Raw genomic sequence first — 16,893 nt, 5'->3', positions numbered from 1 at the left:
TATCCTGCCTGAGAGGTTAGAAAGTTTTCAGTAGAGGTTCGTTTACTTACACTGAATTATCTCATGAAGGTCAGCTTGATGAGGGCACATTGAAGACAGAGTCGGAAGAACCCCTTTCCCTAACTTTTATTCTAATGTACAACACATGTGATCGTTTGCGATGGGATCTAGGCAGACAGAGCAGGTAACAGAGAGTCTTTCCAACCAGGCATTGGAGCAAAGCAGGCTTGATTTGGTGACTCTTGAGATATTTGGCTCACTGCTATGATGCTGTGAGAGATTAGCTGTGCAATGTTTGGGCCCCTTAAAATGATGTTTATTTGAAATAAAACTTACCTGCACATATGTAACACTGTAGACACAGATCCTTCACACAGTGTATTTAATCTCTGCAGAATTCACTGGGAGGGGAGGGGAGCCAGTGGGGCCTCTTGGCTGTTACACAGGTTGGCACTTCCAGAGAGAACAGCCTTGGCATCACAGATTTCAGGCATACTCAAAGCTCTTCTCCCTTCTGATTCCAGTTCCTCCATGCCCTGCAGGGCCTCTTGGGATTACTGTATTCTGGAAAGCACACAAAGTTGGACACTGTCTCTTTAAATAATAGAGGCTGAGAACCTCTCAGGCCACCATGACATATCCCAGCATTGGACCAGCCCCTGAATAAACTGGAAAGACGCCTGGTCTGGCTTCAGTTACAGGGAGCACCACCAGGGAACATCTCAGGGAGCCTGGTTGGAAGCTGCAGGCTTAGTCTGTCGGCTGCGGGTCTCTGGCTGTCCTGTGGGGAGGGCCTTGCCTTAGCATCCCTTGCATTTGACTGCAAAGAAATCTGCTTGGAAGAAGGGGTTACGCTGTTTGGCTGGGTGAGTTTTACTGGCAAACTGTGCCTCTGGGTGATGCATGCCTATGCTTTACAAGAATTGCCTAATTCCCCACCCCCTGCAAGCTGCAAATGAAAAGGATTGCAGGAGAGATGGTGCATTTGTGTTGGAATTGACTGGACATTCAGGGGGGTTTTATATCCTTAGTTAAGAGATGGATATACACTCTGGCTAGGGAGGTGGGGGGCCATCTGAGAGCATCTAGAAACCCTAATGCATCCAGATTGAAAGGAAGAAAGCAATCTAGATGCTTCTTCCCCCATGGAAAATAGCTGTTCACACACACCCGGCAGGTGGCCTTGGTAGGCAGGTTAGGGAGAAGCTGCCACCTGTGGCAGAGCCTTGACCAGCCGGGCTCTGGGTGTGGCAAGCCTGGTCAGCAGGCACTGAGTAGCATTTCCTCTTCCACCATTCAGAGCCAGGCAGGAGAACAGAGGCAGTGAGGGACAGATGGGTTGGTTTTACCTGTCTGGCAGTGTATGGTGTGGCTGTGACCTGGGTGGTTATTACTTAAACTATCGGGCTCAAAAGAAAGGAAGAAGCAAGCTGTAGCACCCAATATGTGCACTTTTTTTGTATGTGTATTAGACTTTATTAAAGAGTTTATTTGAAAATCACAAAGGAAGGGAAAGAAAATCCTGAGTTAGATATGCTAATATTTGTAAAGTGCTTACTTAGAACTGTCCTGAGTATGTAGTAATCACAAAAATGTTGGTTAAATAAACAAATGTCCAAACAGCATAAAACAAAGTAATAATTTCTAGAGCAAATCTAACCTATAAAATGACCCATGGAGGAAAGAAAACACTTGCAGGTCTTTAGATTTTTTTTTTCTACTTGCCTGTGCACTTTCATTTATAAATAACTATCAATCTATCGATCTACCTGTCTATCGATCGATCAATCGATCGATCTACCTATCTATCAGAGTTACAAGCTACTTTCGTGCAAAGGTGGTCAGGTCTTCCCTGAAGAGTTGATGTGAGAGTTAAATGTGATATAACAATAGTGGTGGCAATTTGGGCACTGGGCCCTTATTATGTTGCAGACACGATGTTAACTGCTTTGTAAATATTGTCTCCTTGAATCATCACCACAAACCTTTAAAGCAGGCATTACTAGTTCCTTTTGCATCTGAGAAAACTGAAGCTCACTGAACTTCAGAAATTGTCCAAATTCACAACAAAAGTAAGCAGGGTGATTAGTTTTGTTGGAGCCCAGAGACAGAACGCTTAACCACTGCCTCTCACAGACCGTGCATACAAAGTCCAGGCAAAGTGCCTGGCATGTAATGGGAACTGTAAATACAATTTACAAGTACGGTTCATTTTACTCTGATAACATGAGAGTTTTAAAAAGATCACCGTTTGAAGATTTTTTCAAATTTATTTTTACTTACAGTAAGAATATACAATTAACTAAAGTAGCAACTCCTTTCAAATTGTAAATTAATAAAGAATTATTTGAATCATTGAGAGGGATGAGCTTCTATGACACAGCACACTAGAGGTAGGGAAGTGTGGGGGTGTGTGTGTGTGTGTGCGCGCGCGCGCGCGTGAACTGCTGCATTTTCAGGCAAAGACCTTTAACATCCACATTCCTGCTCCCCGTCCCGTGCATCAAGGCTGGCCTGCGCACGGGAGTCTCAGTTGGGCGCGCCTCTGCCAAGCGGAGACTGAAGGGCTAGCTTCTCTCCCTGTAACGCTGGGCGGGTCACGTTAGGAGGCTATGAATCAGCTGATTTCCTTGGCTGCTCCAACCCCACCTCAAATGGCCACCTCCCACCCGCCCCCTAAACCCCATGGCCAGGATGCCAGCCAAGGCTGACAGCCAAGCCCGACTGCTGCAGGAACACTTTGCCTGAGCTTATTCGGTGGTAGTCTGGTTTTGCCCAGGCTAGGAGGAGCCCAGTCCCAGACCACGCTATCCGGTAGTCGCCGGACTTTTCTTTCCCTAATTCGCACTCAAGCAGAGCCCGCTAGATCAATCCCCGCCAATCCTAGGAAGCCGGCATGCTTGGTAGGTGCGGACAGTAATAGCGGGGACTGGCGAGGGGCAGGTGTGCCCGGCTAAGACGCCAGGACAGGGCAGGGGCTCCACGATCCGAGAGGAGAGGGACTTCCTCCAGCCCTCAAGCGTCCGCTGCCCTCTGTTAGTGGGAGTGGAATCCAACCTCAGCCCCGCGCGGGCGCGGTCGGCGTCGGCGCGCCCCGAAGCCCATCCTTGGGCATCCGCTGAGCTACATTTGCCTGGGTCTTTCCAGGGTGGGCTGAGGAGCCAGTTTCTCGGTCAACACTAGGTTTCCATGATCTCCACGGGGCCGGGGGAGGAGGGAGGTGGGAGGTGAGAAAGCTCGGCGGCCTCTGGTTTCGAGTAAAAGTCGCCGCGATTTTGCAGAGACCAACTTTTTCCTGTGGCGCATTTAAGGCCAACTTAACTGTCTCCTGCCCTCCCTCTCTCCTGCCCCCTCTCTTCCCTGAGTCCCGCCCTCCCGCACACGCTGACCCAGGGACACACCCTACTGCAGCGACGCAAACAGGGCGTTGTTCCCGTTAAAGGGGAACGCCGGGAGCCTCCCACTGCCCCCTTGCTTCGCGCGCGCGCAGCCCCGCAGCGCAGCTTTGGCGGCGCCAGCAGCGGAGCCAACGCACCCGAGTTTGTACTTGAGGCCACCCTGAGGATCGGGACAGCTGTTCCTTTGGGCTGTAAGTGATTTGGTGGGGAGAGTGAAGGAGATGGAAGAGAAATGTGAGCATCTTCCAGTGAGGGTGTCAGAAGGCGCAGAGCAGGCGCGGGGCTTTGGCCAGCTCCCTGGAGCTTCTGTTTAGGGGCACAGGGTCCCTTGTGTGTCCTGTTCCCTTTCAATGGGGCTTGGAGTAATACAACGAGGGGAGCCTTTATGGTCTGTAAGACCTTACAGGGCAAGGGTGATGGTGCTGGTGTCTGGATAGCGGATAAGGGCGTCTCAGTTTTCGCCTTGCTGAAGAGGCGTTGACTCCGGGACACAGTGGCAAAACAGCCCCTGTGGCGGACATCACGAGAGTGCTGGACTCTTGTGGCTCTCCAGTTCCCAGCCTCATGCCATCTGTTTAATTCAAACCCTCTGGGAGTCATCAGAAATCCTTGTTTATTTCTTCCAGCGCATTCCAGTGTCTTTGAATGTGATGCTTGTGGAGAGGAACGGAGGGGCCTGGAATTGGGTACTTTCCAAACTGGGTTATTGAAACGTTGTTTCCCTGGCCCAAGACTCTGCCTGAAATGGTCCCCAGAGTCTCAGCCAGATCTTCCACAGCCATGCATGTCCTCTAACAAGTCATCCCAGCCTTCAGTGCCCCCAAAGTCTAAAATGAGGGGCGAGGACCGCATTACTTGGGATAGATGGCCTGCCAGCTCTGACCGGCTGAAATTATCGGACTCAGCCTTTTACTCTCTGTCTTTCTCTCCCGTCCGCTGGACATCTACTCCCTCCTGTCCCACCGCGCCCAGACCGGAGCTCAGTCTTGATGGGGTACGTGTCCTGGCTTTGAGTGCCTGGGGTGCAGACTGGACCCCTAGGTGAGCACGCGGGTCTAGCGCAGGAGCAGAATGCCCCCTGCCCCCAGGAGTCTCAGCTGGGCGCGCCTGGGGAAGCGCGCGGTGGACGGGAAGCGCAGGGTCCGGGCAACCCTCCCGAGCCATTCTTTCCTTTCCACACTCCTCTGGCTCTGCACCGCCTCTCCGGAGCCGCCAGAGTCTGCGCGAGGCTGAGCTGGGGCCAGGACGGTTCCTCTACGCTGGCAGAATTGGGTGGAAACTTGGAGACGAACGGAATGCGGAGAGCACTGGGGTCTGGGAAACCAGCCTCCTCGCTGCTGTCTCCCCCAGGGCATGTCACGGGTGTCTCCAGGTCTCAGACGGAAATCTGGGCGCCTACTCCCCTCACCTCTACCTCCACCCGGTAGGGGAACTCACAATCTGAACTGGGGTCTGGGAGAACTGGACCTCTCCCCTTACAGGGCGGTCTCCCGGAGGCGCTCGGGATGGGTGGAAGCCTGCAGTGGCCTCTGCTCATATTTTCTGGAAACCCCTCTATTCCCTGGGTGTTTTTAGACGTGCGAACCGCTTGTTTTGTTTCCAAAAGCAAAAGATGTTCCGTTGCAGGCGGGTCCGGCTGGGCGCTGGACGCTGGGCGCTGGTCCTGCAGGAGGCTGCTGCCCCCTCTCGGCGGCAGGCGGCGCGAAGGCTCCTGACCCGCGCGGGCGGGCGGGCTGCGGGCGCTGGGCCAGGCCGGGCCTTACGCTAGTGCGCGGGACCCTCCCTCTGCGCGCGCCTCCCTCGCTCGGCCCAGTGCGTTCGGCCTCACGCCCAGCGCTCTCCCCACAGGCAGAAACTCCGCTGAGCAGAACTTGCCGCCAGAATGCTCCTCCTGTTGCTGGGTATCATCGTCCTCCACGTCGCGGTGCTGGTGCTGCTGTTCGTCTCCACGATCGTCAGCGTGAGTGCCTGGCTGGGAGGCTCCCTGCGCGGCCCGCTCTTCCCTATCTGAGTTCCCAGCCCGTGCTCCTTCTGGTTCAGGACTGTGTTATTTGCAGACAGTTGGAAGTCTCAGACGTCCCAGGGAAGTTTCTGGCAATCTGCCCCCTTCCAGTTGCTTTGAGAAAACGACAGCAGATTCAGTGATAGGAACGAAGCGAGCGCTGGGCTGGGTTAGGTGCGCAGGTCTCTATTTAAGCTAAAAAACTTCAGAGCAGATCTAGGGACCCCGACCTTCATTTGATAAGATTGTTGTTTTTTTTTTTTTCTTGATGCAGCCTCATTGAAGAAGAGGGGTATTTATGAATTTTTTTTTTATCCAAACCATAGTCAGATGAGTGAATTAATTTATAAAACACCCTTTTAGGACTTGAAATTGGAAAGTTAAAATGGACTTTTCTGGAAAAGAGTTCACTGGTCCCATGTCGCATTTACGGCATGAACACAACGCCTTGAGTAAAGCTTCCACTGATAGAAACAGGCCATCAGAGTAACTTATGTTACAAAACTGTCCAGCCCATGAGATCTTAAAGTTATTTTCTTGGCAATGAAGATGAGCAGACATTCAGGCAGTTTTCCCATGGTGGCTTTCACTTCTTAATTCAAGGCACATTGTAAGCCTGATTTTCTTTTTCTTTTTCTTTTTTCTTTTTCTTTCTTTCTTTTTTTTTATTTTTATTTTTTGAGACGGAGTCTCGCACTGTCGCCCAGGCTGGAGTGCAATGGCGTGATCTTGGCTCAGTGCAACCTCTGCTTTCTGGGTTCAAGCGATTCTCCTGCCTCAGCCTCCTGAGTAGCTGGGATTACAGGTGCCTGCCACCACACCTGGCTAATTTTTATTTTATTTTTTTATTTTTAGTAGAGACGGGGTTTCACTATGTTGGCCAGGCTGGTCTCGAACTCCTGACCTCATGATCCGCCTGCCTCCGCCTCCCAAAGTGCTGGGATTACAGGCATGAGCCACTGTGCCCGGCCTGTCAGCATGATTTTGTAGTCTCTGTGAGAGATAATTATGTTGGGGATTTGTGACTTGGTTTAACATTTACAAGCATCTTCACAGTATCTTCATGGTGCCTGGTGATGATAACGTTAGATTGATAGGAGCTATATACAAGGAACTAGACTCAGAGAGAGGAGCTTGGGGAATGATCCCCAGAGATGCTGGGAGGAGAGAAGGCTTGAATGCAGGTGTCTCAGGTTGAGTTCATGGCTCCTTCTAGTATAGTAAACATCTCTGCACATAATCGTTTCCGTGCGCATGGTGAACTTTTCCATTTACAACGTGCTTTTAAGTCATAAAACATTGGCTGTTACCATGCAGGGGTGGGCGGGGTAGCTAGGTGCATCAGGGTGCTTTTCATCATCCCTGGGCCTTTCTCCTTCCCCTTTTCCTTCACTCCTCACTCCCTCTCTGACTCAGGATATCTGTCTGATTCTCTCTAGCAATGGATCGTGGGGAATGGACATGCAACTGATCTCTGGCAGAACTGTAGCACCTCTTCCTCAGGAAATGTCCACCACTGTTTCTCATCATCACCGAACGGTGAGGCTGGTTTTGTGCTCCACGAGCTTGTCCTCAGATGCCTGTAACACGTTTCTCAGTCCAGAGCTGGAAACGCTTATTGGAAGACACAAGCCAGAATGCTCTTGCTGGGGTGGGTTGGGATGTGACAGGGAGCCATGAGTCCAAGGCAAATGGGAGGGGTGATCTCACTGGGGAAGCTGCAATCCTGGGCATCATTATGATTCACTCTATCTAGAGACATGCCCTTAGCACCCTCCTGATCACTTAGAATAATGCTTTTTGTGATTTTTTAAAAAACTGTCGACATGGGAGCTATAAAGGTGGTATAATAGCTAAGCCTTAGGCAGACCCCTTGGGACATTGGATCAAACGTGTATCTTTGGTTTGGTGGCTGTGCCTATTCAGAAATGTCCTGCCCCTTTCTGCTGCAGTGACAGTGGGACTGCCTCACTGCACCATCAGTCATATGGACACAAGACTGGCCTTTCCAGGTCTTGGACCTCAGTGATGCCACCTAGCATCAAAACCTTTGAATGTTTCCTTTTTGCAAGATGGGGACTTGAAGCTGTTTGCAAAACCCTAAGCTAAGCCTTGGGGTCCTTCATCCAGAAGATTGTATTTCTCCTCTGTCCTCAGCATCTTTGCTTGTGAGATGTGGAAGCCAGGCTTCATGAGGGTCAAATTAAGGGATAGTTGGCAGCAGAAGCACCAACTACATACCCTAAGCACCCAGAGGGAAAGGAACGCCCAGCCAGGAGCCCTGCGTGTTTGGATGCAGACAGGCGGAGGTAAACAGAATGAGCTGTTTTGGTGGCTGGGTAGGCCACAGCGATTGGTGTTAAGAGCCCATGGACCTGGATCCACATGATCTTTTGTTCCAAAAGATGTGTCCTCGGGCTGGAAGGACCTATAGATATAGCAGAGCTTTCCTAACATCCTGGGTTTAAAAGGCCACGGAAATACAACTTTAAATGTTGCTGCCCCTACTCATAGATCCAGTATGTATGTTCAAGATGCTACACCAGATGAGAGAAACCAGTTTAGATCCAGTTCAATAAAACAGGCAGTGAAGTGGCCTTTGGTCCTGGCTTTGCATAATCCAATTTCTTTGCTGGACTTCCCCTCTTACGGCTCTGTGCCTAGTAATACTCGAGCATGTCCCAAGCTGAAGCATTATTAACCAAATTCCTTGAACCACAGTACAAATAGAAACTGCTAAAATACTCATTAGGTAATTTATATGGAGAAGATAAGCGAGGAGTGGAAAACACTGCTTTATGTTTTTACCTTCTGGATTGGGGAGGGATCGGAGAAAAGATCCCAGTCCTATTGAAGTGAGAACAGTGCTTAATCTTGTCTCTGAGTGTGTGAAAGACATTGAATTAAAGCCATCCCAGAAATTACATGGTGGGTTTGCATGGTGAGTTGGCAACTGGGTAAATGAAATACTCACGAGTGCCTGAGAATGTGACCATAGCACTGCTTGTCCCCAAAGCCACAGCATCTGGTTTCTCCCCATTCAGGGTCTGGCTAAACTTCCCTGAGCACTGTGGATGGGAGTCTCCGTCCTCGCTACTGACACCTGGTGGTTACAAGTAGTGACTCAGCCCGAAAAGGGCAGGCTTTGGTGCTCACAGGCGCCATCCCCAAGTGGCATCTGGCCACGCGACTTGGCACGGAATCCTGGACTCTTGGGCCCGGAAGGGGGCAGTTTTGGCAGATGTGTTAAAACCCGGCTGAGCTTCAGCAGAAACGAGGTGGCAGAGGAGTTGCTAAGTTGTGTTTAAACCATCTGCAGGAAAGAAAGCGATATTGACCTGTAGCCTGTTACTGACTTGCATTTGGTGTCTTCTGCGGTTGGAAATAGCTGTCAGTTGGTGCTAGAAGCAGATCTCAAAGAGGCACTAGGGTTATTTTAATCAGGAAACTTCTTATCTCTCAACTTGTTCCTTCTGTTCCAAGCTCATGTTCTTGGGTTCATTTACAAGGCCTCCTTAGGGTGGGTTTCAAATCTGTCTCATTGCTTTCTGAGAGCACCCCGGAGTGTCTGTTCTCCACATCTCCCTTCTCAGCTCTCACAATCAGGGCATTTTTAAAACATCTGGATGCTGTCCCTGAACACGCTGGGTTTGTTTCCACTCCACTCAGGCTTAATCTAAATTTGAAATTTCCGTTTACACTTCCCTAGTGGTGGTTATCTCTGCCGCTCTCTTCCCCAACGTGGCAGCACTTGCTACGACTTCAGCCTTAAGTGTTGAATCCTCGGGGGCCTCTTCGATTGAGTTTAACAATTGTGGCAGCAAGCAATAAGCTGAAAAAAAATGTGTAATTTTTAAAACATTATACTGCCTTTACAAATGAACTATGCTCGTTGCAAACCATTTACCGTGTCTGTATTTGCTCTTAGAAAGTATGTTTGAAAAAAAATACTTGTTAAGTAATCAAAAGTAACTCATTATTGACATCGATTTGTGAAGAATATGTTGCAAGTGTGAAAAAATATGTAGTGGTATGATCTCGGCTCACTACAACCTCCGCCTCCTGGGTTCAAGCGATTTTCCTGCCTCAGCCTCCTGAGGTGCTGGGATTATAGGCACCCACCAACATGCCTGGCTAATTTTTGTATTTTTAGTAGAGAGGGGTTTCACCATGTTGGGCAGGCTGGTCTCGAACTCCTGACCTCAAGTGATCCGCCTACCTCGCCTCTCAAAGTGCTGGGATTACAGGCGTGAGCCACTGTGCCATGTGACTTGGTATTTTTTTCTGAAAGGACTCCTTTTTCTGGTGCATGACCACGACACTGCACCTCTCTCTGGGGGTTGCCATTTATGTTGTTTTCTATATGAGTGAGACCTCCTGGCATCGTGCCATGAGGCAGTCTAACATCTAGGTTGTATAGTTTGAAAGAGATATACCAGATCTTGCCCCCAAACTACATCTTGATATTAGAAATAGTTTTAGAGTTTTAACTGACTTTGACTCTGCCTGCCTTCTCGTTTTTCTAAATGTGTTTGTATACTTTCTGACATCCCCTCCTTATCTGCCTCGTGTAGGTAGAGGTAAGAGAGGCTTAGTGTGGGGATATTCATTATGATCTTGTATCCAGTTCCTTTCCACCCCAGAGAATACGAGGATCTGGAAAGCATGGGCCTTGCCTTGATGATCCCGAGCCTGGTCAAGGAGTCAGGAGATAACTATGGAAGGGTGAATCACTCTCCTGGAAGGCAGAGCAGGCCAGATGCCCAAAGGGAGGCAGGCAGACAGCGCCCAAGTTCAGGGAGGAAGTGGAAGGGAAGTCTCTGGTGGGAGGTAGAATTTGATCCATCCTCCAAAGGATGGGCAGGATTTAAGTCAGTACAGGCAAGGGGGAAGAGAATATTCCCTGTTAGGGCAATGACATGACCTAAGGTAAGGGTAGAGCAAGGCAGGGGATGGGGTAGACCAGTTGGCTAGTGTTCTGGTTAGGATTAGGGTTGACTGTGTATAAGAGAACATCTTCAAATGATAGGTGCTTAAATAAGGTCATTTATTTTTCTCTCTTTTCAAAGAAGTCTGGAAGTAGGTAGCCTGAGAGAGGTATGGAGGTTCCATGAAATTGTCAGAGATGCAGATACTTGCTAGCTCATTTCTTTACCATCTCTTGGGTTTGGTTGTCATCTTGAGGAAACAAAAGGCTGCTAGAGCTCCAGCCGTCACATCCCTGATTCAAGTAGTAGGGTGGAGAAAGGAGGTGGGGAAGAATGAGTCCCCTTTTCTTTTAATGAAATGTAACACGGTCACACCTACACCTATTTCTAAGAGAAGGCAAGAAATATAGTCATGCGGCCTTGAAGGAAACATGGCTTCTCAAATCACAGACACTTGACAGCAAGTACTTCTCTGTAAGCCTGGTGTGGAATACTTCCCTTGAGGGTTTGACCATCCCCTCCCATACCCAATCATACTCTTTTGCAATAGCTCAGTTGCGCCCTGTACAGTTCCGTAAGTCCCGGTTATTTCAGCATTCTTCAAAGAGTCCATCTCTGCTGCATCCTGGGCTCTGTCAGCACCCCACCATTCTCATATATACTCTTCTCAGAAACTTTAGGATCTGTCGAGGCTTCTCTCTATTTCCACCACCTCTCCAGGTACAAGTGAAGTCTTACTATTATTATTGAGACAGAGTTTCGCTCTTGGTGTCCAGGCTGGAGTTCAGTGGCACAATCTTGGCTCACTGCAACCTCTGCCTCCTGGGTTCAAGCAATTCTCCTGTCTCATCCTCCTGAGTAGCTGGGATTACAGGCATGCGCCACCACACTTGGCTAATTTTTTGTATTTTTAGTAGAGACGGGCTTTCTCCATGTTGGTCAGGCTGGTCACGAACTCCCGACCTCAGGTGATCCGCCAGCCTCAGCCTCCCAAAGTGCTGGGATTATAGGCGTGAGCCACCACGCCCAGCCGTCTTATTATTATTTAATGACGTCTCTTGAATCTCTATTTTCCTCCAGTCCAGATCTCTCTTCTGAATCCCAGACCTGTTTATCCAGCTATCTCCTGGTCACTTTCCTTGGGATATCGAAGAGAGGCCTCCAAGCCACTAGGCCAGAGAGAGTCCTTATCTCCTCCGCCAAATCCACCCCTTTGTCACTTTCTAGTATTTTAGTGAATGCTGCTTCACCAGCTGGCAAGCCAGATATCTAGAGTCTGCCTTGACGTGTTTCCTTCTTTCTCTTCTCAGCATTGTCACGGGTCCCTCAGGCCACCCCGTGGTTCCAATGCCTGTTGCCCACCTGTGGTCACGCTGCTTCCTCGTTTGTCAGAGGCGCCAGGGCAGCCTCCTAACTAGTTTGCCTGCACCCTTTCTTGCTCTTCTGTGACTCATTTTTCATACGGAATCCAGGCTGATATTTAAAAAACCACAAACCTAATTATATCACTCCTCATTTGGAAACCTTTCGGAGGCCCTTCATTGGTCTTAATCTTCAGAGGAAAATCTTTAACGAGGCCCATCGATATCTACCTGAACGATGCGCTCCTGCTCCTGTTAAGTCTCATCTCCCATCTCTCTTCCCCTCATCTTGGAATTTCAGCATTTTCTCACTTCCTGAAATGTGAACTTCCCACTTCGGGAGCCTCTTCATTTCTCTTCTGATCTTTCATGCGAGACTATTTCTCGAACAACTATCGTGTACCAGAGACTACTGTAGGTACTAAGGTTACAAGAGTGAACAATAGCGTATGTTTTACTGGACAAATCAGTCAATAAACATGGAGAATTTGGGGGGGGGCAATGGTAAGAACTATATAAGACAGGTTAATGGCATAAAGAGGGATTGCAGTTGGTGAAGGGAGGTCTCCTTGAGGAGTGACCACTTGAGGGTGGCCAGGAGCCAGCCATATGAACATCTGGGGAAGGTTCCATACAGAAGGACCATCAAGTGCAAGATCGCTGGGCAGGGAAGGAGGTTGTTAGTTGAGGGACAGGGGGCAGGGCAGAATAGTGGGAACAGAGAGTGAGGGGTAAGTAGAATCACAGACCATCTCAAAGTGTGTGTGCTCCCCACCCACACTAGGAAGGAGCTGGGTGCATATGCATGCATTTCTAATCTTTGTGGTTTCCTTAGACCTGCTGTCTCCATGGGTTTCTCAGTGGTCTGCTGGATTCCAAGTTGGAGTGACAGTCTCGAAGCCTCCATAAGGCAGAATATATCAGAAATTGTACAAGGTAGAAATGCATCGGTTATATTTTCAGTGATTATTTTGGGTGACAGGATTCTTATCACTTTCACTGTTTTCTTTTGCTGCCTTCCTGTTTTCCTCATTGAGATCTTTTATTTTCACAATCAGAAAATAACTGTGAACATTTTATGCTAGAAAACTGGTTTTGAGTAACAAGTAGGTTGGCTTTGCCTTAATTAAGAGAGTGGAGCCCCAGGGCATGGCAGGCAGGGTCCATGGGTTAGCTTTGAATGAGGCCAGTTCCTGGAGCTTTAGTTTGCAAACTCGTACAATCTGGAAGGCTCTGGTGAGGGGGAGGGGTGTGCCAAGCTTCCTCCCCAAGACCCTACGGGCAAGTTGAAAATCTACTGGCCCAGAGGATTCAGGCAAAATATTTGCCCTGCTGTTGAACGAGCCAGTGCTGGGTCAGAATACTGGAATTAAGCCACAGGCGACGTGGGAGCCCAGGAGCTGGAAGGGCACAGTTCTGGCTTACCCTGGCCCCTGGCTGGTCTTCGTCAGCTTCAGTGATGAGGCAGGACCCAGGCAGAGTTTGTGTTCAGTAAAATCTGTCTCTCAGGCCGTGTCCCTGCTCACAAAGTCCTCTCTTGTCTCAGAAGAAAAGGTAGTTGATAAACTTTTTCATGTTGAGGTGTTTGGTGCAAAAAGTGTGTCCCTTTTTGAATCACTTTTGTTTTTAAAGAGGAGGCCAGTGCTCAACACCAAAGCATGAAGGGAATTATTGAGCTGTCCTCTAATCTGTCCCCAAACATCCTTGGCCACCTCCATTGTCTAAGGGCAGTACCTGCAGCCCCTCATTTCCCAGTGACAACAGGTGGGTCTCCTCTGCCACAGTATGTGGGCTGGACCAGCACCAGGCACTGAGAAGATGACCACTTACTACTCTTCTTTTCTGTTTAAACAGCAGCAACAGCAGGAACAGCAAACTCATGACTATCAATAGGTTGTGTGCGGCATTAGATCAGTGCCTTAGGTTGAAAATTAGAGAAACTAAATCTTGCCAGTCTCAGCAGCCCCCAACATGAGTCCTTGGTGGGCTCCTATCATCCCTGTCTTCAGAATGATCCCAGACTTGTTTATCAATTTGGCGACACTGCCATTTTGGCAAGGACACCAGACAATTTCTTTGTCTGTGGCCCAGCTGTTCGCCAGATTTTAGAAAACACAGGAGACCTTCTGCCTTTGTGGGCCCATATTTTACATTTTAAAACCTTTGTGGCTCCCTGAGTCAACCCGTAATCTCTACCCAAGTAATGGCTCTGGATTGTACAGGCTCTTATGAGATGCTGAGGCCCTGGTGGTGCAAAGGAGGTACAGAGGATGGAATGTGTTGTCAACAGGCCAAGATTTCAACCCTTAGAGTTTCTCTAATGCCAATACCCAGGAATTAGTATGAAATGTTTGTTTGAACCTGTGTCTGAACCATATGACCTGGAAACTCTAGTCTTTGTTTTAAAAAAACTTCAGTTGTATCCCCAAGATTTCACCAGCACCAAGAAAACATCCCTTGCGTTTCAGGAGCAGGGATTGGCCACGGTGCAGCCTGAGGTTGTGGATGTTGATCTTTGGTGCCCGAGAGAAGGCTGTCTGGGATGAAGCCTTCTGACTGTGCAATCATCCACACACGTGTGGCCCCCAACACTGGCAGGGACCTGGAGTCATCTGGCCCATCCCTCCTCCCTGTTCCATCGAGCTGCAGACCTGTCTGCAATATGCCCTCCACATGTTCATCCTACCACTGATGGGGAACTCACTACCTTCAAGAGAGCCTCTTTTATTTTTGAAGAGCTAATAGTGAGATCCATTCATTTGTTATTCAACTCTACTGAGCCTGTCCTACATACTGGCCACTATTCTAGAAATGGGGTGCACAGAGATGAACAAGAAAGAGCAGGTCCCTGCCATTGTGCAGCTCACAAGGAGCTGGAGGAAACAGGCAATACACAATAAATGCATCACTATGGGTAGTGGAACGTGCTCTGCAGGAAACAAATAGGGTGATCAAATGGAAAGTCACCACTGGAGGAATGAGCTGCTCAGGGAAGGCCTCTTCCTTCCATAGTGATGTGGTCTGAGATTTAAAAGACAGGGAGGGACCAGTTATAGGAAGAACCATGGGAAGAAAATTCCAGGAGGTAAAGGGAAGAGCCAAGGCCCTGAGTTAGCTGAAGAAAAGAGGGTGGGGAATGTGGGAGAGAGGGATGAGAGCAGGATCGCTGGGGCCTCACAGGCTGTAGTACTGAGAAGGACAGTTGGGACATCGTTGAAGGGTTTTAAGCAGAAGAGTGTCATGATTTGATTTGTGTTTTGTAAGCTCACTCTGGCTGTTGAGAATGAATTCTGGGGAGACAAGAGTAGAAACTGGGGACCAGTGAGGAGTCTGTGGTCATAGTCCAGACTGGACATGATGATGACACTGAGATGACAATGATGACAATGACGATGATGTTAAGAATACAAACAGCTCACGTAAGTGCCAGGCATTCTTTGAAGAGCAATGCATTTAATCCTTACAAGAACTCTAGGAGGCAGCTGGTGGCTTAGCTAGGGAGGGAAAGTAGAGAAGAAAACAGGTCTCATGAAAGGGTTTGCTGATGGGTTCGATGTAGGGAGTTAGGGAAGAATGATTCTAGATGACTCTAGGTTTGGGGTTTGAGCAACTAGTGTGTAACTGGATCTTGGACTGAGATGGGGAGACTGGAGGAGGAACAGAAGATTTGGGGCAAGGGGTAGAAATCAGGATTTACATTTTGATCATCAGAGAGATCAGCAAAGCACTTCAATTTAGAAGTCTTTAGCTCAGGGGAGAGGTCTGGGCTGGAAATTCAAAGTCAGGAGTCATTCCTCTATACCGAAGGGTATTCAATGTCATGGTGCCGAATATAGTTATTTGGGGAGGAGTTGAGAGCAGAAGACAGAAAAGGAGAACAGTGTTCAGAGCTAAGTCTTGAGCATGCCAGGGGTTAATGAGGGTACAGGAAGGAAAGTGGGGATGAGCAGCGAGTGATGAGGGAGGAATGTCAGGAGATGTTGTCACTTAAGAAATTACCTCGTTAAACCCAACGCTGCCCCTCTTTTGTCCAGTCACTTCTGGTTGCCTTCATTCATGCCTGATGTGCTGGCCTTGGGTTTTATCAAGTTGCTTGGCTCGTCCTTAAAGAGTTTAAATCCCCATAATGCCTCCTGGACAATGACCGCAGGGTGACCCCAGTCTCTCCTCTACATGATGACTCTTCAAACAGTTGACGATTGCAGTTTTTCTTTCTCTTCTCCAGTGGTGGTACCTCCTTCCCTCTTTCAGTGGCTTCTCTGGTGCTGGGGATTCCACTGGAGTCCCAGCTGCAGAAGCAAGGCCTCTTCTTGCCCGTCTGTAGTTTGGTCAGTGGTTTGGCTTGACAGGCTGATGAGCGGAGAATAAGGGGAGCCCCTCTCTCTTTGCCACACCATTCTCCTTCCTCTCTCTCTAGTTTGTGTGGATTCTAAGTCTGAAGAATGGTGGTAGAATCATTTAATTCATTAGATTTCAAACATATCATTGACTTCTCTGTACCCCAGTGTGTTGTAGTGGAAAAACTAGTAGTGTGGGCATCAGGGATTCCTTGTTTTTCTGCACCGGGTCTGCCTCTAACAAATTAGGTAATCTGGGGCAGGTACCCTGGTTTCCTAAAAGCAGAGTGGGCATTGAGGTAGGACCTGAAGTTGAGGTATGACCTGCACATTGCGTGGGTCCTGGAGCCTCTGTTCACGTTCAGGATGTAATTGTTGCATCGAGGGATCCTAAAAGGAGGTGGCCTCTGAGCTGGGCCTTGGCAATGGGGTAGAATTTCAGTAGGCAGAGGGAGCAGGGATGGGTTTTGTGCTTGCAAATGGGCACTGGTTTACTGTCGCTGGGGGAGGGGAGCAGTTCTGTTGTTCTAGCTCTTAATTTCCATCATGCATGGTCTTTTTTCATACTTTGGGGAAAAGAAGGAGGAGAACTCTATTATTTCTATAGGGAGAATTCCTCCTAAACCTAAAGATCTTAAAACTACACCAATTATTCCCTGTTCATTCTCCACTGATGCAGTTCATGACTGCAATTGCAACTGCCTTTCTCATCATTTTCTGTGGCCAAAGTCCGTGTTTTTAAGTGAGCTGTTCTTTTAAAAAACAGAAAAAAAAAGTTTCCTGATAAGTCAGTTTGAAAGACACTAAGTTTTGAAAGTTAAGCAGGCTTTGATCATTCATGGTACATTGTGAATTACCAAGAAGGGA

General features: G+C 48.6%; 1 protein-coding gene across 3 annotated transcripts in view; it reads left to right on the top strand.

Moving 5' to 3' along the window:
- Positions 1–693: 693 nt before the first annotated feature.
- The window catches only part of PMP22 (peripheral myelin protein 22), a 35,314-nt gene continuing 19,114 nt past the window's right edge, over positions 694–16,893 (top strand). Inside the window, exons 1-4 of one of the 3 annotated variants that reach the window (XM_037987298.2) lie at positions 3,439–3,589; positions 4,371–4,439; positions 5,247–5,358; positions 6,840–6,939. In XM_037987298.2, the coding sequence (XP_037843226.1) occupies positions 5,281–5,358; positions 6,840–6,939 (178 nt within the window). In that variant the 5' untranslated portion in view covers positions 3,439–3,589; positions 4,371–4,439; positions 5,247–5,280. Of the gene's footprint in view, positions 867–3,438; positions 3,590–4,370; positions 4,440–5,246; positions 5,359–6,839; positions 6,940–16,893 lie in introns of those variants that run through there. The other 2 variants (XM_008010435.3, XM_008010433.3) reach the window with 2 other exon arrangements.

Source organism: Chlorocebus sabaeus, chromosome 16 (assembly GCF_047675955.1).
Source record: "Chlorocebus sabaeus isolate Y175 chromosome 16, mChlSab1.0.hap1, whole genome shotgun sequence".
Lineage (NCBI taxonomy): Eukaryota > Metazoa > Chordata > Mammalia > Primates > Cercopithecidae > Chlorocebus > Chlorocebus sabaeus.
The sequence above is the reverse complement of the archived record's forward strand: the minus strand, read 5'-3'. Positions and strand labels throughout refer to the sequence as shown.